Genomic DNA, 23,425 nt, shown 5'->3' on the forward strand with positions numbered 1-23,425 from the left:
GAGCTAAACACAGTGGGTTCTCAGCCTAGCATGAATGAAGAGCCCCTGCCACTCTGCATGGCTGGAACAGGGAATTCAGTTCTGGCAAGATATTTGACTAGCAGAAGCATTTGTGGATCCAGAAATCTTAATTCCACCAGCACCACATAAAATCAGCATTTATTTTCCCTAGCAGGTCTAATTTCTTATTAAAAGAAAAAAAAAAAAAAAAAAAATATGTAATCAAACAGATATCAGCCTGCACCTCTTAAGCACCAAAATAGCCATTGCAGTGCTGTCCAAGCTTTGCAGTTTTTGCTATTAATCAGATTAGATACCAGATAATAGAACCAAAATATGGTATTTTAAAGTGAACAGCAGAAACAATCAGAAGGAATCAAAAACAAGACACAAGCACATTCTGCTGACACAGACTGAAGAAGCTGACTGGACAGAACCATTCTTTCCCTTCTGTCCACTAAGAAGGGCAAAGAGAGCAGAAAGCACTACTGAAAACTATGTTATCAGCATTTAGCATTCCCAGCCACAAACTATAGATATATGGCAGGAACGTATTTCCACAACCCCTCTGGTTTGGCAATGGTACTTCAAGGATTATATCTTATCTTAAAAAATAAAATTAAATTACAAAGGGAACCTTTATTGCAGCCATTGTCTCAGATACACACAGCTTCTCATAATCAATGAGCCTTTAGCAGCTGTGTTTCAGAAGCAAACCCAGAGCCCCTGCCTAGGGAGTGGTGTGAAAGTCCGTGCAGTTGAGCTGAACCAGTCTGACCTACCCTGGAAATCTCTCTCTGTAGAACAGGCAAATGATTTATTACCTTTCCTTCTAGCTGCCCTCCAGATGTTTTCTGCTTACTCCTTTTCAGAAGAAAAAGGGCAACACAAACAGAGAATGCAAAAACATTTATTAGGATAAAAAGTACATATTCAGTAATCAATACTTGAATTTTTGTACCTGCTAATGTTGAAGGACATTGTTAAGAGTGTTGGAGCTTTGAGCTGGGAGATGTTGTGTCTTTTTGTCTGTTTTCTTTTTGCTTTCATTTTTTTTCTAATTTTTTTTTTCTTTTCCATTTTTAAGTTATGTAAACAATTCACAGTAAAACCCGTAAATGCAGACTAGCTATCATTTATATACTTTAAAAAGTTAAATAAGAGAACCTATTTCAGCAATACAAAAAGTAATATAAAAATGTGTTCAGATGCATGACAAATGCGTTAGAAGAAAATGCAGAAGGACATCACAAGTAAATAAAAATATTGTTTTAAAGTTAGATCATACTAGAAATTCTCTGTATGGTCCAACAAGAAAAGCATTATGAAATCATCTGGTTCTATAAGAAATCTGTACAGTTGTGCCTGTTTTAACTGCATGAAACACTAACATTAGAATAATAAACTGATTAAAAGGAATAAGAAATGTTAATTCAAGTTTAACATTCCAAGCTGCCTACTTCATAGAGTACTAGACAGAGGTAGATGTCCAATGTTGGTGACCAAGCTCATCAAGCAAGAGCCTTTAGCTGTCTTGTCAAGTCTTTACATTGAAAGCCAAGGTGAAAAGGCTTCACAGATAAAAGATGTCTTTCAAAAAGCCAGCCAGAAAGCCTGTATTGCTGATGGAAGTAGTTCCAATTACGTTGCTTAAAGTGAAGAGTACTTAAGAACAAATCATTCCCTAGACCACTGTAAGGACACTACTGATAAAGCACTAGAACAAATTAATTTCACTTCTGTTAAACTGGTTGCATGAACTCATTCCCTATGCTTATACTTGAAGCTAAACCATTGCTTCCTAAATGGTTCATGGCTTGTGACTAGTCAAAATAAGATTGCAGGGTACCACGGCGGCGGATATCACATGTCCAGCAATGGAAACCACCTCCCAGTGAATTGGCATGGCGAATATTCACTTTAATTGTAGAAATGCCTGCAAGAAACATACATTGAATACCTTTAAATGAAAATCTCAAATTCATACAGTAAGCTTTGATCAGGACATCAATTAATACTTTATCAGATCATACGGCTAGATGCAAGTACAGAAGGTATTTCCTACTCATTTGTTAAGAATTTATTTCCCTGAATTCTAGGCAGAGAACAAGCTGGGAACATAGTCTATTCATTAATTCCAGCCATGCCCCTGGGAATATACAGTACCCAGAGCACAGCTGGTATTTGATGTGTTATGACATGTCAGTCATAAAAAGAAAAAATATTTTTTTCAGTATGTGAAAAATTTGCTGAAATCTGCTATGATATACAACCAGGGCATGTTAATCTACATTTCTTTTAAGTGTTTATGGTTCAGTCACTGAAGGTGCTCTTTCAAGTGCCTTTCAAGAAAAGCAGAATTCAAAGTGCAGATCTCCAAGTCCTTCCTTCTCTGAGAGGGAAAAAAGAGGCTGCTGCAGTTAATACCTATGTTAAGGTAAGTTTCCTCCCTCTTCTTTTCAGATCTGATTTTTTTTTCAGCTGTGGCACAGCTTATATGAAGTCCTGACAGATGGACTAGGATCAGAAAACTTTTGCGGTCTGAAGTTTGTCATTTTGCTTCTTGGTATTTTTTGTGAACTCAAGAGAAGCTCAGCAGAATCCACCATCTCAGTTAGGAATATGTTAATTCCCAGCAGACTGATCTCAGTCCTGTGAACTTGCTGACTGCAGGATTTTACATAGAATCCACATGGAGTAAAGTTCAAGTGTGAAGGATGTGTCACAACTGGTGTTAATAGCCTCATTTTCTAAGTGAATTAAAGCACTTGTACATCTTCTGCTCCTTGCTCATTGCATGGTTTGCCCCTGTGAGCACTCTCAGATTTGAGAGAAGCTTCAATGAAGTGCATTCATCTGTGAACACACCAGCCCTCCTTCTAGCTTCGATCTTTCACCTTTAGTTCATTCACTCCCCTTTAAAGGAGTCTTATGCTACTGAGGATTATCATCTCTTACTCTCCAATATAATTTCTCACTCTCCCTAATTTTTCTTATCTAACCAGTCATTCTAACCCATTAACACTTGCATGACCATGAACTTAACATGCAGCAAGTGTCATATGGTTCTAGCATTGAGCAAAAGCAGTTGCTTAGGAGGAAGGCAGTTTATGAGCTGTAAGTATACATCTACGTCCTTCCCTCCAAATGTGATGGGAACAATTAAATTAGCTGCATGAGTGCAACAAACTAGGTTTATTTTATTTGTCTTTCCAAGGAGCTAAGCATAAGACTCAGATTTTATATTCAATTACAGTTCTCCTGCCACTGCATATCATATTTTTCCCTGTAATGAGGTTACGTCTCACAGGAGTGAAAGTCTCCATAAGTGATCAGAAGTATCTGGTTTAAGCAGTCTTAGTTTGAAGTACAAAAAGTTTGGAACTAGAAGAGAAATCTGAAGCATTTTGGCTGCTTCACTCAGCAGTGTGTACATGCAATCTCTCCAGCACAGAATTTGACTTCCAAATCAAACAGACAGTTTTATATTAAAAAAGCTAATTCAAAAGCATGCTACTCATAATTTAAATTAGTATTCATACCTTCATTGCCGCAAGCCATAGGGGACACAAGGTGTAAGAAGCTTGAATTCGTATGACTTAAGTACTCAGGAGATAAAATCACTAAATGATTCTTATTCAGTAATCCAATTGTTTGAATACTTTCTCCAATGCTGTCTGCTTTGCTACTACAAGGCCTCCATTCATCCTGATGCACATAGCTGAACTCAAGATCATTTAACTTTAAAAGTATGCTAGAATAATTAGAATAAATTAAGACATACCCAAATTTTCAAACATCTTCTGAATTGAAATCTCATTGGCATCGACCATCACACGCTTCTCATCAAGCATTAGGACATTCATGGAAAGCCATTTAGAAGACATCCACAGTGGGTGATCTAAAGAAAAGAGAATGAACCTTCTACAGTAACCGTAGAATTTGTTCCATAAGAACACTCTTAAGAATACTCTGCAAATTCTTAAAAAAAATGAAAGTATGAATATACCATCTGGGATGAGTGGCACTGGTGGGCGAACCACTGTCCAGCCTGCTTTCTTGAAGAGCTCAATCTGAAAGACAAATTTAGGCAGATTCTAAACAGGTCTCATAAAGTATCACATTATGTCCTCCACTTCTTTTCATTTTCTAGTATTTTCCTTAATGCAATCTAGATATACAAAGATACATTACAGACAAAGGTGATATGTGCAATTCAGAGCCTGTCAGGTTAAAATGATACTTGTAAGAGTATTATATTAGTATTATGCTTGCTATTGTTAGTACTATTACTTCTTACATGACTACAGGAATCACTGGTATGAGTTGAAGTGCCATTAATAAAGACAGAATCAGCAAAAATATCACTTGAAATTACTTCTGCATTATGCTTCCTAAGACACTTAGTATGCATTTTATTTAACAAAAGAAAAGAAGTACAGGCATTGTATGGAATCATATGATTCTCTAAGGATTAAAAAAATTAGTAAAAATAAGAAGAGGATAATTTGGCTAAAATAGAATTGATTTTTCAACTGCATTGCCTGAATTCTTGGAAGAGCTCCTGGTTATATGGGTATATGATTAACCACGAGAGGGAGCTCTGATTCCAAAAACTCAGTAAGCAACTCAGTTAATGATGGAGAGGCTTCTGAAATGAGAATTAGAACAAGAAGAATAAGTTTTAAATATAAAACACTTGATACCTTCTCTTTTGCTACAATCTTACCTGATGGCAGGGACGGTCTGGGTTGGACAACACAAGACCAGGTCCAATGATATTAAATGTGGCATCAATGTGCATAGGGTTTGGATCCTTAAAGGAAATTATATGCACTCGGTAGTCAGGTGCAAGATGTCTCCTCATCCATTCAATGCCCATATAATTTGTAACCTAAAAACAGAACTAAGTTTCACTAGCTAGAATATGAACAGCATCCAAGCATGGTTTTTGTAAGGTTTTATTTAAATAAATATTCAACACCAAAATATTAATGTGGAAGTTTGGTGGCCCTGCCGGGCAGGGGGGTTGGTGCTTCATGATCCTTGAGGTCCCTTCCAACCCAGGCCATTCTGTGATTCTGCGATCAGAAGTTTGTGCCTCTAGCTAGCTCCTAACAGCTAAGAGGCACTCTATAAAATAACTTACTTTGCCAAAACTACTATTTTAATGTTGGTCAGGAATTTAAAGAATATAAAAATATAAATGCCAGTCATTAAGATAGGCAACAAAACTGCTGGAAGAAACCTTTGTTTACCTGACTCCTTTGTACAAAGATATCTCTTCCAGCTCTAATGAAATCAGCAGCATCAAAACATGGCTCAAATTCAGTAGTTACAAACTTTCCCTGAGCAGCAAGTTTATGTCTGTCTTCAACAGTGCGGATAGGATAATCCTGGTTATAAAAAGAGAACAACTTTAGGCTGATGTTGGTAGGAGAAAGTTTTTTTCTTAATCTATTTGACACTTAAAGAGTATTTTGAAATGAAGAAAATACATTTAGGCCAGTAACTAGCACATTCCTTTAAGTTAGTTTAGTTTTCTTGCTTCTAAATGAGAAGAAAAAAAGACCTTAATTATGGAAGCTTAAATAAGAGGTTTCAAGCACATACAAGAATAGCTGATGATAAATCAGTTATACTAAGAAGTAAGTATTTCCTTAGAGCCTCTGTTTCTACAGTAAACTGGCTTCTGGATTCAAAGTATTCATTACTAGTGGAGTTTAACTATCAGTCCAACAAATCATTGCACAGTGACAAAAATACTGATATGCAAGCTCTTTCCTAACAGAGGAGGACTTTGTACTTTATCCATGTTTTAGAGTGGAGCAGTACTTCAACTTAGAAGGTAGATCTCCAGAAAGTTAAATACATTTTAGAATCATATAATGGAATTAAAAACAAATTAGGTGGAAAAGAGCATTAAAAAGCTACTAGATAAGTAAGAATGCATTGGGATAGGCTTTGGATGTTTCCTAATACTGAACAATTATTCTAAGGTAATTTCATTTAACAAAGACTACCGTGCATCATTGGGAAGTGTCACTGTACCAAAAAAGTTTTAATGATTCCACAAGCAATTTTACTGCATTTACTGTAGATGCTTTTGTCAAGACCCTAAAGTATTTGGGGACCTATAGAAAACTACCAAAATTGTCTGAGTCAAAGTAAACCATTACAGAGGAGAAAAAGCAGTAAAAAACTCACTTAAATATTTAGAAGGTAAATAGCCAGTTTAAATCCTCCACTAGTTCTTCATTTAACTTCCAAAACTTCATGCAAAACAAGACTTATGAGGTCTTTTTGGTGAAAAACATGCACAGTCTGACTTTGCTGATACACTCAGAAAATACAGACACCCTCGGAGAACCTTAATTCTATAAAGCAATCTTCGTAATGACCTTCCAGCAATGCTACATTTCAGTCAGCAATCAAAACAACTCTAAGAAGACCTGAATTAAACAGGCACAGCTTCCTGCTTCCTATTACCCAGGCATACATTCAGTTCCACCTGGAAAGGCCATAATTTGCATACATGGATAAGCTCCCTATTTCTCTCCCATCCCTTCCAATTTTGTGAAACAGACATTGAAACTAACAAGTTCTGAAGCAAAATGAGAATAATACCTGATCATAGAGCTCATCTGCCATTGTGGGTTTGGGGGCAGTTGTCCACTTAGCACCACTGTTGAAGTAATCTTTAATTATTCGTCTGTATGCTCTGTACTCAAAGAAACGAGCACGCCAAGCCATAGGCGCTTCAATGATTTCATTTCCTACCACCAGTAGGATGTCTCTTGGCATGGCAGCATACATACCTAAAAGGAAAAACTCCATTCATTGATGAGACAAATACACCTTCTTCATTTCTTTCAAGTTACTCACTTTTCACACTGATTTTCACCATTACTGCTCTCTGAAGGACTTTAAATAGTACCTTCACAGAACCAGAAAACCAGATCATAAAGAAGACCTTACTGACATTCTTCAGGTTTAATTACTATTTTGTTTTGTTTTCTTAATCAAAATACTTGCTACAAATTCTCACAGTACTTTGCTCCAAGGCCTCACTCATAACAAGTTTATAGATAGAAGGGGGTCATCTACAATCTAACAGGCATCTATGGATTACTCAGTTCAATAAAAAAGAGGTAGCTGGTTTTCCAAGTTGACTGCATTTCTTTATATTGCATCCTTTTTAACAATGATAGCACAGAATAGGAATTTGATGCAATGCAGAAATAGGCCCAACAGAGTTTTTAAATAAGAAAAAACAAATGAAAAACCAAAAAACAAAAGCCAACAACCATCAACAGCTTTGTTATTATATAGTGCAGCATTGTAACATGTCAGCAAAGCGGGTGTCAGAATCTCCAACTACAGAGATTGTCTAAGTCATAGCTACACGGAGGCACTATGACCTTATCTAGCACTGGTTCATACTCCTGCTTGAAACAGGAAATAAGACGAGGTGTCTGAACAGCCTATAACGCCTTCAACAAAGGAATAACATTTACCCGTAGATTCAAAATCAGGAGTTTTGTACTTCACAGACCAGTCAATTGGATCAGGCCTCTTGACAATTACACCTTCCTTTGTCAAAATATTGCACATCTCTTCAATTTCAGCAATAGCTTTTTTCACGTGGTCTTTGGGGAAGCTTTCGCCTCCAAATTTCTGATAGAATCCCCAGTACTTTTCATATGTATTGGCCTAAAGCAAAAGGACAAGTGACAAGGAATAAGCAGCAGTTATTTTTGTAAAAGTGGAATAGATACACAATATACAGATCTTCACATTTAGAGTTACTTGTTATTTCACCAGTGCTAATTGCTTTGTATAAAGTTACCACCATCACATCCCAGTGCATCTTACATTCAGGTCTAGCAATGATTCTAGGAGCTGGTAAGAGTTGTTACTGTCCTGTTGATCCTTCTAGAATATGGCAAGGGTGGTGCAGGGAGAGGAAGGGAGAAGCCTCAAGACTTCAGATAAATGCTACCAATTATTCCTTCTTGAGAATTCCTGCCCTAATAGTACACCACTGTACTTTTGTGCTTACTTCTGCTATTAATAGTTACCACTGGCAAGGTTTTGCTCAGATGCTTTATGATGTGCATGTGTCCAGTTACTAGATAATGTGTAAGTGCAGGTGTCAGACTAGTTGTGAATGGCTGATGTCTTCACAAATACTTACACACAGTGTAACAGAGTTCAGTTTCAGCTGTACATGCTGAGAAGACTCACTCAACTAGCAGACAGTTTTAGCACTGCTGACAGACAGTACATGTGGCACAGTGCCCAAATAAAGTGTCTTTTCATGAACAGCAGAAAACAAAATAAAATAAATCAGTTGAGGAAAGGGAAGAAGTATACATTTCATTCCCGTTTGCAAACGTAGTGCTTTGACTTTGAGATGGGATTTTCAGGGTATTATATTTCCTGGTATTATTGGCTATAGATGGATCAGTAGCTTATGCTCCTTGTTTCTACTGATGGAAATACTATCACAGATAACATAGTAAATTCCTTCTTTACAAGCCTTCTCCCCTCTCCAGTCACAGCCCTACAGACAGTCTCAATATTAGCAAATCACTGACGAAAATCATGACAGACTACAGAAACATCTTCTATTTACACTTCAGTTACTATTTACTAGGTAGTGCTGCCATGTGGCCATGAAGGATCTGGGCCTCATTACACCAGACCTGTACAAACACACCACAGAGAGGTAGCAGAAGTGCACACAGCTACAGTCACCTTGTCACAGCCTCACCCTGCTACTGTCATAGCAGCGCCATCAGGAATTCTAAAGCAGCTCGGATGGTTCTCTGCTAACACTAACTCAGACAGACAGAGGAGCAAGTGCAAACAGAGCCCTTTTGGAATGACAACAGAAAGGATCAGAAGTAGTAAATAAAAGAGCCAGGACCTCCTTCTATCAGTTCTGCTCATTCAGCCAGAGTGAGGGACAGCAACAGGATGCAGGAGGACCTGCCCTCTGTAACACAAGGCATCTCCTGCCACTGCAGCCCCAACTGCCTTCCCAAAAGCAGCAGAGACAAGGCAGAGATGAATCCCCAACCCTGAGTATTGCTGATACAGCAATTCATCTGAAGGTATTTCTAACAATCCAAGCTATGCACCGTGTTCTCTACTACTGGGAATTTACCCTTAAACTAGAGATGTAAGAAAGACCTAAAAAAAGTCAGTCTTATAGATATTCTTAACACTTATATACAGGCAAAAAGCCTCAGTATGGCCATCCTGCTCCTGCATTACTGGAACAACTTCTCATCCTTCTTGTGTGAGTTTATTCCATCCCTATCCAACCCCAGCTGAGGTCTTGGGTAATTTGATCACCACGGGGTTGCCAGCTGTGCATACACCACATGCAGATCACATGAACCCCATAGCATTCCTATGGAATCCTGTTCTGTTAAGGAGATAAGTTTGTCCTGAGGAGTAAAGCGAGATATTTTCAGAGCCACCCATGATGTATTTTAATCTCATTAATTTCTTAGAGGTACAGCTCCTCTTTTTCAAACCTGAAAAAAGACACCTGAGGTACACTAATCCAATGGTGTAATCTTAAAATGAAGGCAGTCAGAGTAACACAGCAGTAACGCCCCTCTTATCCTATACCTTCTGAATAGCTGAGGAAAAAACTATACATCTGGGATGTCTCTTCTGTATTAACTCAGGGTTAAGATTTCAGGCCCCTCGGATCATATACTTGCAACTTCTTTCAGTCTGTCCAAAAAGTACTGCAGACAGGAAACAGGAAAGAGCTTTAAATAATCTCCTCAGTGCACATTATGAGCTATAGCCTGAAAGCATCCAAGAAACTGTAGTAGCCTTTGAGTGGAAAAAACAATAAAAACACAAATTCATTTCCAGAAAGAAATGTAAGAATGGATTATACTTAAGAAATGGGAGAATCACTCCCTATAGTTGATTTACATTTTAAACCCTTATAGTGGGGAAACAATATTACCACTGATCTCTGGACCTACCTTAAGGTAAGCTTTCACTTGAGATATTATGACCCAGCTCTCATATAATAATGCCTCTTCATCAAAAATGCATTATTCACAAAACATACTGATAAAATATTGCAAAGGACAAAGTCATAAGGCTCAACCATTTGGCTTAATATCAACTGCTTCAGAAGAACACAAGTGAATGACAAGACTTCTAATGAATGTGCTAATTCAAACAAGGGCATCTTCCTAATTAATGGTTAGCTTTGTAGTTAAGACTTTCCATGGTTTTCCAATAGTGTATTTACCTCTACATAACCTACATACTCCATTTCAAGCTCCCAAAAGAATACGCAATAAATTAACTGCAAAATTCATTCACATCTCCTCTTTATGCCGAGCATTTCATTTCTACATCACAGCAAAAAGACTCCTCGTACTTTTGATACACACAAGTGAGCTGAATGCAGCTGTAATTCCTTATATTCTGCAAATGTGTATACAATTTTCATACACAACTTAGAAGTACCCCCAAAGAAAGCATTTACCAAAGTGTTTTATAATTTGAGATGTGCTTTTTGAAGTATTTCAGGTACCTTAGTTCTCCTTTTTTAATCTGCCTGTTTTTAATGTTGCTTTTTAAAACCCTCATTCATACTTGGCAGAAGTCGTTTGATATGTATAAAACACAAGAACTGCCATCAAAGGAAAGTTGTAGAGAAAAAGATTCTTATTTACCTCCCATTCCTGGCTGTTGTGTTACACTGTAGCAACATGCACAGACCTCCCCTACCATTCAGACAGGTGGCCGAGATTTGAACAACATCTGAATCTATTAATATCTTTCACTACTGGCAAAGTAGGATTATTCAACTATGCCCACAAGGAAGAATTACTGTCTCAGCTTTTACAGTACAATTAAGATTAGAAAACAGAGAAAATTAGAATAACATACATTTCATCAAGCACACTCTATTGCTAATACCTGTTGTGGCCAATGCATTCCTCAGATCTGACATCTTAAATAAAGAACAGCTAAATTAAAGCTTTCTTTAACCTCCCATAGCAGGCCTTCAAATTGCAGAGTTAATTGCATACTCTGGCACTCCTCATTGATCTTTTTGTTGCACATAACAAAAAGTGAAGTTCTGCATTCATTAAAACCTGGCTAACTGTGACATTTCAGCAAGGTAGACAATTGAAAGTATATTTTTTCTGACATTAATGCACTACTTGAGAACAGAATTTCACCCAAATGTGATGTTACTCCACATAACAAAGAGAGACATTAGGGGTTTGGGTCTTTTTGCATACGCTTTCTGTCCATTCACTATGGTATTTTATATAGAAATATATAAATGTACATACATGCATTTTACATTATAATGCCATTATATATAAGCTAAACTCATTAGCTTATTTTTCCGAGGCTGCTAGAATTTCTCTGGGCTGTCTGAAATAGGATTCTGGAGATTGGTAAGCAAGCTTCAGCTTCCAAGGTGTAAATAGAAGCCATAAAGAAGTCAGTAGCAGATTTTCATTGAGCTCACTGGGGCCAATATATCTTCTCAAGTATCCCAGCGTACGTCAGAGGAGCACTCCTCTAACTGGCAATCAGAACCACCGAGCTGCAGTAATTCATTCATATTCCTGCCGACACTTCTGCTCAGAATCATCATTCAGGTTTTAAATGATAATTTACTAAGGGGAAAGAGACTGGAGGATGGCAAGTCTTTTCCACTAGTACATCCAGCACTTCCTCTACATTGCCATTTCCAGGACCTCAAATATCTTTTTAGTATTATCTCATCTTTGCCAAGAAGGTGTGGGTCCTGGCAGGGGACATGGAGGTGAACATTAGAGTCATTGTGTTCCTGCTTCCCTTTTTATACTGAGATCTTCAGCCAATTTTGTAAATACATTCTCAACATTTTATTAAGACCCCTTCAGCAGATGTGTTGTGCCATTTCACTGGGACAGCCATGCACTGTATGTCCTGATTACCCCCAGGAATGCAGGTAAAACCACACATTCAGCACCTTAAAGTCCAGGTAAAGCTCACAAATAAGAGTCTGGAGGAAGCCCAGAATTTGATTGCTCCTTTTAAGCTAGAGAATGAGAGCTTCTGCTCTCATTCATTTAAATTCTACTATTCTGTGTAAAGCTTCTCTCAGACATGCTGAAATGCAACATTGAGAGAACAAAGAAGCATGGATTGAATCATTGCTACAGTTTTATACATGAAAGAAGAATCCGAAGAAAGGGTGAGAATATACTTCTATACAGAACACGGGAGTTCCAGCAAAAGCTATTTAAACAGAACAGTCCTGTTTGCCTGCAGCTACAGACCTGTCGTTCTCGTTAGAATATGACACTCTCCCTCCTCAAGTAGTAATTCTAAATAGTTCCAAGCCCCAGTTCACCAATGGGGTGGCAGGGCTGATGTAGGTTAATCCTGAATATGGCAAGGTGCAGTTTGGCAGCACGAACAAGAACCATATCCCTCAACAATGCAATGATGGTGTATAACCCCACGGATGTAAATCACCACCCTGAGAGGGGAATTCTCCTAAGCAAAAATCACACCTTATGCACTGCAAAGCTTAAGCTGTATATATAGAACATGCATTACTTCCCACTTAAAGCTGCTTTTTTCCTTTTTTACCTTAACTTCCACGGAGAAAGGAGGAACACAGGCGTTTTCAGCTCTTCCCACGATGACCTCTTCCAGGGGGTCCCACTCGTTGTAGGAGCAGACAGGGCACTCCTTGGTTGCGGGGCTGTGGGCCTTGTCCTCAGCAGTACAGCGGTTCTGGGATGCCGCCGCCGCCTGGGTGCTCTGCAAAGATCGCTGCACCCATCCCGTGAAGGCCCTTCCGAGCTTAAAACAGAAACAAAGATCACGTTTTCCTCACAGAAGCCAACATGCAACAGCTCAGTCCGCGCCGAGCTCCTCGCGCTGCGATCCTAAAGCGACGAGCATCGTTCGGAGCATCGGCAGTAACACAGTTTATTAGAAGCGCTCTGATTCATGGCATACTCATTGCTTAAAGGACAACGTGCCTGTTACAGCGCACTCAGGCGAACAGCGCTGACAGCGGTGAGCGGTGCCACCGAGCCCGGCGCTGCCGAACCGGGGGTCTCCGCCCCCCTCCCACTCTCCCTCTATGAGGAGCCCCGGACGCGCTGAGCCCCGACTTTCCCTCCCAGCACCAACCCTTGAGCCGATGAAATGCGCCGCTTCGGCTCCCCGGCTCCCCCCGCGCAAACACCGAACACGCAACATCTCGGCGGACCCCGACAGCCCCGCGCCGCCCGGCCCGAGCCCTTATAGCGGCCGGCCACGCTCCTCCCTCCAGCCCAGCGCTGGGGGGCGAGGCCATTTTCCCCCTCGTGGGGCTGTCCGCGTGAGTCCCCAAACAGCGAGCGCTGCCTGCCCGTACATGGGGCTCGTCGCAGATACTGAGTTATTGAGGGCGGATTTCCGTGAAATCCCGAATAACTGCAAACCCTGGCTTCCTCCAATGCACACTAGTCATCCTAAAGTGGAGACCCACCATTGTTGGCTCCTGGGAGACTCTACATTCTCCTGATGTTGCCTTACAAAGGTTGTGGGGTTTTTTCGTTTTGCTTTTGTTGCTTGAAGTAGATATAGCAAAAATTATTTTATCCTTATTTTATTATTTAAAGTAATAAAAACCTTCCTTCCAACCCGATTACTTTTTGCCTTTCCCACCCATGCAGTGCCATGTGCTCAGCTTTGCTCAACCCCCCTCAGTTCATTGCTCAGTGCTGGGACGCAGGGATGCCCATGAATAGACATGATACTCCACATTACTTCTATATATAAGACCACAAGCAGTGCTAATGATACTGACATGTATATAGATGGCAAAAGGTAAACATCATTAGCACTAATGTATATTAAAATGTAAACTATGATCTTAGAATATAACACATTAACAACAGCTTTTACCAGAAATAAGGTAGATACAGGAGTAAGCAAGTTTTATGCTACCAGGTAATTAACAGACAAATTCTACAGGAGAAATAGGACGGTATAATTCATGAATTTACATACTTCTTGGAGAAAAGTTAGTTATTGTAGCTGCTCCAACATCTGGAATGCTTGTCCCGTTTCATCTGACAGTGGAACTTTTGGATGACTCGCTCATCTTTGTTAGGACTCATTTGTAATATAGTTGTCTCAAACTATATGTCCTTGTATTGAATATTTCCTTGTATAAAAAAGTTCATTCCTCATTGTTTCAGAAGACAGTTTCCTTTTACCATGTATTTAATTTTATTTATTTATTTATTGACAAAAGTTTATTCTAAGTATGCTCAAACGCTTGTTATTTCACTCAGTTAATTTTGCTAAGGTCAGTCTACTCACATTGACCTTCTGAAAGAATTAATGATTGGCTTGAGGCTAAATCCAAAGGTCTCGCTTCTTTTCCTGTCCTTCTCAACTTATCAGCTAGTTTGGGACCTTTGGATCATTCTTTCTCAACTCAGTTTACATAGTTTTTATGTGGTTTTTCTGACTCTGCACAATACTTCTTTTCCAACTTACTATATTTACGTGGGTCGTTCTGAAAGTAATGCCTCCTATTTACATCCATGGAAACTACAACAAATACAAAGAGCACAATAACATTGTTTCGTAGAGCAAATTCTCAGCTACAAAACACTCTTTTTTAACAATCACCACCATGAGCCATGTGTTTTCACCACTGATGAACAAGAACCTGCACGCTGTGCTCATAAAAACCTGCATCAGCAGAGGTGACCCACTGTAATAGGTAGTAGTCTCGTGCGGGTTGGAAGGGACCTTAGAGATCATCGAGTCCAACCCCCAGATCATCGAATCCGACACTGTAACTGTCAGCACTGCTGAAATGCACCATCCACCACCTCACTGTGCTCACATCCACTCTTTGGTCTCCATTAACATTCACCAAGCATCAATGAATGTCAATAGGAGCCATTTTTTTTCTCAATCAGACACCATTCTGTCAGACTGCGCCCCTGCTGCCATCTGTCAGAAAACAACAAAATGTAATGGAATACTGGTGGGAAGGTTCAACCTCTACTGCCATACCACCACCATCTGCCTCTGACATTGTGGGCCAACATCATAAAATAGGAGGCATTTACTTTATAGGGTCCCTAAGATTGTTGCCACTACCATTACAGCAGGTTTGTGCTGAGTACCCCACCATTTCTTTATTTTCCTGCTGGACTGCATTTTTTCTGCTCATAGTGAAAAACATTCTCACATCTCAAAAGTCTGTTCCTTCCTATCTGAGGTGCAGTTCTTCCCGGACATAAGCCAACCTTCATTTAAGTACAATCAAAGCAGAAATCCTTTCCTTCTCCTAACTAGTACATATATATTGTCTGACCTTAGACCCTTTATTCATGCTTCACAGCATTTTCCTTCCAGCCTTCACAGAGGCCAGGCCATTGGACCACCAGTTTGCCCACACAGAGAGCCTTGATATCTGTAATGCTACCTGTGCACCCATCACCTAAAATGCAATTAGTTATCAATAAATCTCACTTGTCTCCTCAAAGTAATCACTCACATTTCTCTGCATACTTTTTTTCTCTAATACAAATAGGAATTCATAAAACTCACGTTTGTGATGTTTGAATCTGTCATTCTTCACTGTCCACACTTTCGCATCAACATGAGAGTCCTCTGATGTTTTGTATGCCAGGAAGTTCTTTATATCTTCTTCCCCTTCTAAAAGGAGGCTTGATCTACCCATTTAAGTTTTCACAGTGATGTAAGTCCTAGAGCACAACAGAAACAATTATTCAAATAATTATTCAAGTAAAGTTGGATAAATTCATTCAAATAGAAGAAAGCTGCTAGAATTTACATTAATTCAAGGATACCGCTTGCTAAATTCCATCAGAACTCACCCATGAGAAGTTGGCACTGCAGATCTTATCTGTTTGCTTGCAGGAGCAACACAGAAGAACCCAACACACTTCTTAGAAAGCAAGTTCCAAAATTCCTGAAATTCAGAAATCTGAAAGAGATGCATGAAAAATAGTAAAATTGCATATTATGCGTTATTGTTTCTCTTTTGAGCTCTTATTTATTTTCTTGTCAACTCTATATGGTCTCACACAACATCCTCTAAATTGGGGAGACATGGATTTGATGGAAGGACTATCCCCTGGGTGAGGCACTGGCTGTGTGGCTGCATGCAGAGAGCTGCTGTGAATGGCTCAGCGTCTAGGCAGAGACTGGTGGTGAGCGGTATCCCTCAGGAAAACCTGGAACAGGTCTAGAGGAGGCCAGAAAGAGGATCAGATATAGGCTGAAAGCTCTAGAGAGACCTCATTGCAGCCTTCCAGTACATAAAGGACACTAAAATAAGAAAGATGTAGTGATAGGACAAGGAGTAGTGGTTTTAAACTGAAAGAGGTTAGATTTAGATTAGATATAAGGAAGAACTTCCTTGCTATAATGATGGTGAGGTACTGAACCAGCTTGTGCAGAGAAGACATGGATGCACCATCCATGGAAGTTGCCTGGGCTTTGCGCAACCTGATCCAGTTTAAGATGTCCTTGCTCATGGTAAAGGGCTTGAACTAGATGGTTTTTGATGTTCCTTCCTACTCAGACCATTCTTAAGTTCTATATATGCACACATCCAATCCATAATCATGAAACCTGTGATCTTAGGAAAGAAGACTGAGATTTCTTTGTCTTAAAGAAATGAAATTTGAAAAATGCTCTCCTACATGAAAATGGGTGAGTTATGTAGATGTGTTATGTAAGAAACGTAAGTAGTAACAAAACAAACTTCTGTAAGATTCCCAGCTCACTGCCATGATTCAGTTAGTGCATTTTTTATTTATGCAAACATACCTCATATCTCTTTCCACTAAAATGTCTATTAAATGATAGTGCAGAATACAACTAAATCAAAACAGTACAGTACATGTAGCAGAGGCACATATATGTGAAGGACAGGACAGGGGCCAACAAGGAGCTAGAAGTTGCAATTAAATAGTAAATAATGACAGAGCTCCAGTGAGATAACCATTAGTCAATTCTTTTGCTTAAAGTTAGTCCAAAAGAAGTTTTGAAATTTAAGCAAATAAAATAGTCCTTGTTCACCAAATCCATCTGAGTTCAGGAAGATAGGACTTTCTACTGTCCTACTGCCAACCTGCAGATCATGCTATACCATAGAAATGCTGGACTTTATAATCAATTTCTTCTCCTAAAAGAGCTTGCAAAACGCATGTTCTGATTAACTACACCGTATGTGCTTATAAACATGAGTACAAACATACATATAAATATCTGTTTTAATTTTAGATGCCATGTTTCTATTATAGAAAGGTGACAGAGCTGAAGAAAGTTCTGTGAATGCAAGGGACTTAGTGATCGTAATCCATGACATTTTACACTGTCCTTTCTAGAGACAGCGCACTGCTGACTACTGTAGAATGCAGAAGGTTCATGCAGCAAAAGGCACATCTCTTGGTTGGATTGATTTCATTCAGACCGGTATTGCCATGCATACAGTAACACGATCTGCCAGCATATTTCAGGATCAGTACTGTGACAATACTTTCTGTCAGGGCTGCCAACTGAACTTCACGGCTCTCCCACATGTGAAATCTCTTGAATCTCAAATAGGAGCCTTTGGCAAACTCTTATTTGCATCAGCATGTAAAATTTGAAGGCTGTTTCACGTTTTTTTTCTTGACGTTAATAACAGAAATTTGCTGTGCACCTAAAATAACAACTGCAGGTGTTCTTTTTTCCCCTTTCACTCCTCCTAGAGTTAAAATTGCAGCAATGACAAATGCACCTGAATGGTACCAAAATTCCAGCTCCTTTAACCACTGCACCAACGGCAATGAAGAAAACTGCTGACCTCCTTCTGCAAAGGAGGTTTGAGTGATTTTTCTGTCGATACTTTATATTTGTTCCATTTGTTTGTTATTTCTTGGAAGAGACAGAAAACATGGGCTTTCCAACAACCTCATCCACTCAAGCTTCAAGGAGAGAAGAGCTCAAAGCACCAAATTTCTTAGACTTCTATATACTTTAGGGAGAACGCTGCAAAAGCAGCTTTCTTTCTCCTTGCCTTTTCCACACACAAGCACAGAATGTCTTGCAGAGACTCCCTGAAAAAAGTAGTAAGTCACAGAACCTCAGCTACTCCATGCAGCTTCTTGAGTTTCTAACATTCCCTTTGACAGATGAGCAATTACTCAAGTATTATTTTACAGTGTATGCATGCAGTTTATTCCTGTGAAAGAGGCTGGAGAACTCTTGAACTACACAAGATCACAGATCTTTTCCATTCAGTTTGCTATAGTTCAGCAAATAAGGTTGTGAGAATAAAGCTGCTTCTTTCCTCATCCCTTTTTCAAAGGGAACAGAGTTGTTTGATAAGCATGTTCTATCACTTGATGCTCTTTTTGGCAGCATCTGTGACTAATGCTTATGTTTTAATTCCTTTTAAAAGTCTGTCTAGTATAAGCTTGTCCTGACGGTAGGATGGTAATAAATTATAAGATAGGATTTGAACAGTTATTTCACAAATTCGCTGCAGTTTTTACACTGAATCTGATTCAAGCCTAAAGTCAGTGGTTCAAAAATAACACTTGCTCTGGATATATGCATGTCATCTACTTTTCCATCATAAATGAAAAGGAAAAAATAGCAAAAGTGAAATTTTATGAGAAAGAGTAACTCGAAATTCTCCTGAGGTTGTGGCTCATCTAAGCTGTATGTTTAATCCTTATCGTTTCATCTCCTCAAAAGAAAACTGAGCAAGATTCCCTCTGGAGTCTCTGTATTAGGAGATATGGGATCAGTCCTGGGTTTTGATGTCTCTCTTCCCTGACCTTGAAAACCACATCTGTTCTGCTGAATTCCAACCATCTCTACCCAAGGAGGATGGGGATGGGCTCAGAGACAAGAATCTAGCTACTAACCAGCACCAGGAATCTCTCCTATGTCATTGCAGAATATTACAGTTTGATTCCTAGAATTTCACACCAGTTGCTTTTAACACCTCTGCAACAGAAAGATGATTTTCACTATGACTCAGAGAACTTCACTTCAAATTCCTTCAGCCTGTTGTGTTTGAACAGAGAGCTACAGCTGAGCTGGCACCTCAATAGAAAGTAGTTTAAGGTTACAACTTTCAAATCTTAGAAGCAAACATGGCATTGTAAGGAGATTTTGCAGGAAATTTCCTTGCAAAACAAGTTTCCAGCTGAAAACACCTATTCCTTTTCAACAAGAAAATTTCATTAAGAGGTTTTAGATCCAATATATGCAGGTAGAACACAAAAAAGGATCTCTTTTCTTTCTACTACTTCTAGCTCCAGTTTTCTATACAGGCCACTGGGAAAGCAGATACTGACTGCCCGCTGTGAGTGCTGCATGTGTACTACAAACCTTCCAGCTTCACAGGAAAATAATTTTAATTTCCAACAAGAGCTGCTGGAAGCTGTTGAAGACCAGGTTCCCTCTCAAGATACTATACATGCTCCTAAGCAATGGGCTGAACAGCAAAGCCATGACAAATAGCAAAGCCATAATATGCAGGATGGAATAGCTGAGATCCATAGTTATCAACTGTATATATAATAATAGCAGTGTCATTTCATACTATTCAACATAGCTCCCATCTCCTTTGGAGTGGAATACACCTCCTGCATATCTGCACAATTAAATATCTGTAAGTATATATAAGTAATATATATATGTCATAAGTACGACATATAAATCTGGACTATCTATCTAGCTTTGTTTAATGAGTTGTGCTATATTTATTCACAGCAAGGTTGCACCTCTTTTACCTTTAAAAGCAATTTCCTCATCAAGAAGGAACATACAAGAACTTGTGATAGAGTGCAGCAAAGTAAAAGCTCCCTGCAACATACAGATTTCTTGTTTTTTTAATTTTTATTTTCCTTCTTTTTTTTATTCCTGGGAAGGTAAAACAGGCAGGGCAACCTAACAGGTTTCTAAGAAATTCCAGTATGACAGGAGAGGTTAACTCACTTCCAAGAGTTTTGTGGAGGTTGCTGATTGCAAAATGTTTCAGTGAACAGAGGTGTCAGATCAGCTGCAGAGCTGGCTGCCCAGTCAGCTCACATAGGTGACTGACCAGAAATCCTGATGAATTACAAATTTGTGAGCATCATCTCTCAGAAGTGGGGAAAGATCTGGAAAAGAATACCAATAAGCTGCTGATGTTAGCACAGTTTAAGTGGTGCCATAGCATTTATTTTACTGACCCTTATCTCATGAATCTCTGCCAGACTGGGAGGCCAAAAATGGAATGGCTTGAACTTTGCCACTAGTAGGTTCACTGATTTAACTCTAGCCTAAAATGAACTTGGTTATGAATACCAAGAAGTGATTTTTCCTGGTTAATAGACATCTTGCAACTCATGCAGAATAGGAAAACAAACAGAGAATTTCAGAGCTCAAGATGCTGCTTATTGTTCCTTACTCCACCCTTTTCATAGTTCCTGCTACTAATAAAACCCTTGATGAGTCAATTCTATCCAATGAGTCAGCGGAGAACTCACTCAGAAAAATATATTCTGCTGGTTTAGTGAGCTGGATTGGTCACTGATGTGCCAAAAGAGCACCAGAGCTGGAGCAAAAGAGGCAGTGGAGCTAAGAGACCTGATAGGGATGAGAGGGAAACAAAATCAGCCCTTTTTCTTGCACCAGTGAATTAGCTCAGGTCAGCTTACCTCTTCAAATTAAAATGACCTTACAGAAACACTGCATTAATACTGCAAATAAATCCTTAATAGCAACTGCATTCACTGTGAACAACAAAATGAGTCAGAAAGGCATTTCAAACTGGAAACTGAAGGTACAAGATTTCAGTTTAGCAATCCTGAAGATTATCCAGTTATGGCTTTCCATAGGAAAAGCCAGATGAAGCAGGCAAGAACAGAAAACATTCTGATTGATCAGTGACACAGATTAATTCAAACCACAAGTCATCCACTCTGAACCCCAATGTTCTGCCCTTGATTAGTGAGTAGATAAGAGGTGTTTTGTGGTTTGGTTCCTGTCGCTTGAGATAGCTAGAATGGACTGTGCTGTCTTGTACTGTTACAGTGAGATCTCCTACCAAACCATTGAGAAATAGAAAACAGAAAAGAGAGGAGGCTGTATGAACAGAAAAGAAAATGCAGCCTGGAGCATTCTGTGGTTAGGGAGTACAAGGATTACTCCGCTTTCCTATGATTCCTGCTCACTTGTTTTCCCCTTCACAAGCAGTACAGTGAGCTCGAATCCCAGTGTAATACGAACTTGCAGTTACTTGTTACCCTCTAGTGACATCTTGTGGATAAAAACAAGCTGCCCTTGTCTACCGCTTGGCAACGCCACGGGTGCCTGCACCTGTGGATAGAAGCCTCTTCCTGAGTCCAAGGAGCTCTGTAGCATCCTATACATTTTAGCTTTTCCTTATTTTTTCTTTCCCTTACTGCTCCATGGCTAGTGCAATCGACTACTACAGCAACAAGCCCTGTGCAAAGAACTGAAAATAAAGGTAAGCATAAAAAAATCAAATGGGAGAGGTGAGCGCAGAAACCTCAAGGAGAAGGGCAGCATGTAAATTCCTTGAACTGCATTTTCTATTAATAAACAGGTACTGTTTTCTAAAGTTTAAAGTAAGCAAGTGTTAAACAGTGGGGGTTTGCCAGCTTAAGTCAAGGGGAACCTACGCATTGCTTGTTATGGTGGTCACAGAAAGCAAATAACAACCACCTAATCACAGCTCACTGTGTCCCACAAGTATTAAACAACTAACCCTCTCAGTATTCCTGCACATCACTGGCAGAGGCTAGAAGCAATAACTTAGCTCAGAATCAAGTTTGGACACTAAGAAAAGTAAAAGGTTACTAACATGTTGTTAAAATATTAACTGATTTTGGAAGCTTAATTTTGGAACCTCCATTTTCAAATACTTAAGCATATTTTATCAGCAACATAAAAATAACTTAAACAGTTTAATAAATATAATATGTCACCTGCCGAGGTTTGATGTATATTAATCTAGCTAGAAAACCTGGTGTGATACTCACTGTTTTCAGTCAATGTGCTCAGTTCCTGCAGCCAACCTAGGAAATACAACATTAGAACTTCTCAAAGGCTCTCCAGACCACAGATTATGATTCCCTGCTAGAGTTGTAGAACCAATGCTAGAGCCCACATACAAAAGCCAAAGGCATAATGGAATGAGAGATCATCGCATAGGAAATCTCATCTTCAGAAAGCCTGCTGCAGCATGACAGCACGGCATTGCTAGAACCTCTTCTGAGGAGGTGGCTCAAATTAGTTACAGTTGTTTTGAGAGAGAAAAAAAACCACCACCCCTTTACTCATAGCAATGGCAGTGTGGTTCTAATGTGAAATTCCACATAATACTGTTTCCACGTAGTTGCTTTACACAAGCGCTCTAGTGCTTGTCCTTCTCAAATGATCTATAGAAACATAACAGAAATAACCATACGGCTACTCACAGGTATGCCACATGCTCAGATCTGATCTACTTGCATTATCTAAATACCCAGGAATTTGTCAGAACACCAAAACATTCCTGTTTTTTTGGTGTCCTCAGCCACTAGAAGGGGAGGGAAGAATCCCTCCTAGTCTGTAGCCAAGTAACAGATCTGAAGTACTGAGCTCTGCAGCATCAAATTAATTGTTCACTTGGCAATAAACTGGGTCTTACTCCTTTCTGCCGTCTTTCTGCATGGATATGTCTTCCAGCAGAACAAATAAGAGCAGATTTTCCACGTTGCACTGTGAAGTAAATCAACATCGACACACAGTTAAGCGCTGCTGCAGGTACTTCTGAATACTGAGACTTGTTTTTCCAAAGTTGTTCTGAAGATTTCCAAAATATCTGCTATCTATTATTCCCATGCTCGACTTTGAAAACTGTTTGGCATCTACAGCGCTGAAGCCTGAAGAAGTAAAATCTCATCACTCAGATGTCTCATTGAAGGTTTGTTTTCTAAAACGACTCGCTTGTTAAAAGCATCACCACCCAAGAAACAGTTTCCTCTTTCCTAAGCTGCCTGCTCTACAGTAAGGGTGCTTCCATGCTCCACTGCACTGCTGCTGTCATCCTCAAAATCTCCAGTCTCCACAGGACTAATTTTGACCTTGACCTGTCCAGTCCTGTTCTTCACTCTAAGTGAGTAGGTACTCCCTTTCCTCAATTAGATTCTCAAATGGAACATGCTGGGACAATTCTGAGTTAGTCAGATGGAGACAGACACATGTACATCATTTTAGGTCAATTCCATTCTTGTTTTCTTGAAACGTGGTTACATAAAGCCTCCTGTGTACTATTAGCTGATTAGTGCAGATATTGCTGCTTTTAAACTCAAGAGTTGAAAAAATTGCA

The 23,425-nt window shown here is 39.3% G+C and overlaps 1 protein-coding gene and 1 long non-coding RNA gene across 2 annotated transcripts; both read right to left on the minus strand.

Moving 5' to 3' along the window:
• Window positions 1-894: 894 nt before the first annotated feature.
• GATM (glycine amidinotransferase) lies at window positions 895-13,291 on the minus strand. Its single transcript, XM_015872873.2, has 9 exons — window positions 13,201-13,291; window positions 12,649-12,864; window positions 7,518-7,713; window positions 6,628-6,818; window positions 5,259-5,396; window positions 4,730-4,894; window positions 4,010-4,073; window positions 3,785-3,901; window positions 895-1,936 (listed from the first exon to the last, which is right to left on the minus strand). The coding sequence occupies exons 1-9, from the start codon at window positions 13,267-13,269 to the stop codon at window positions 1,824-1,826; spliced, it is 1,269 nt and encodes a 422-aa protein (XP_015728359.1). The 5' UTR covers window positions 13,270-13,291; the 3' UTR covers window positions 895-1,823.
• A 2,323-nt stretch (window positions 13,292-15,614) lies between these two features.
• On the minus strand, window positions 15,615-22,328 carry LOC146758453 (uncharacterized). The gene is made up of 3 exons (XR_014934359.1): window positions 22,095-22,328; window positions 15,918-16,027; window positions 15,615-15,785 (listed from the first exon to the last, which is right to left on the minus strand). It is a non-coding gene; the product is annotated as an uncharacterized LOC146758453 (long non-coding RNA).
• Between the last annotated feature and the right edge of the window lie 1,097 nt (window positions 22,329-23,425).

Source organism: Coturnix japonica, chromosome 14 (assembly GCF_054131305.1).
Source record: "Coturnix japonica strain WE chromosome 14, WE-NBRP24, whole genome shotgun sequence".
Lineage (NCBI taxonomy): Eukaryota > Metazoa > Chordata > Aves > Galliformes > Phasianidae > Coturnix > Coturnix japonica.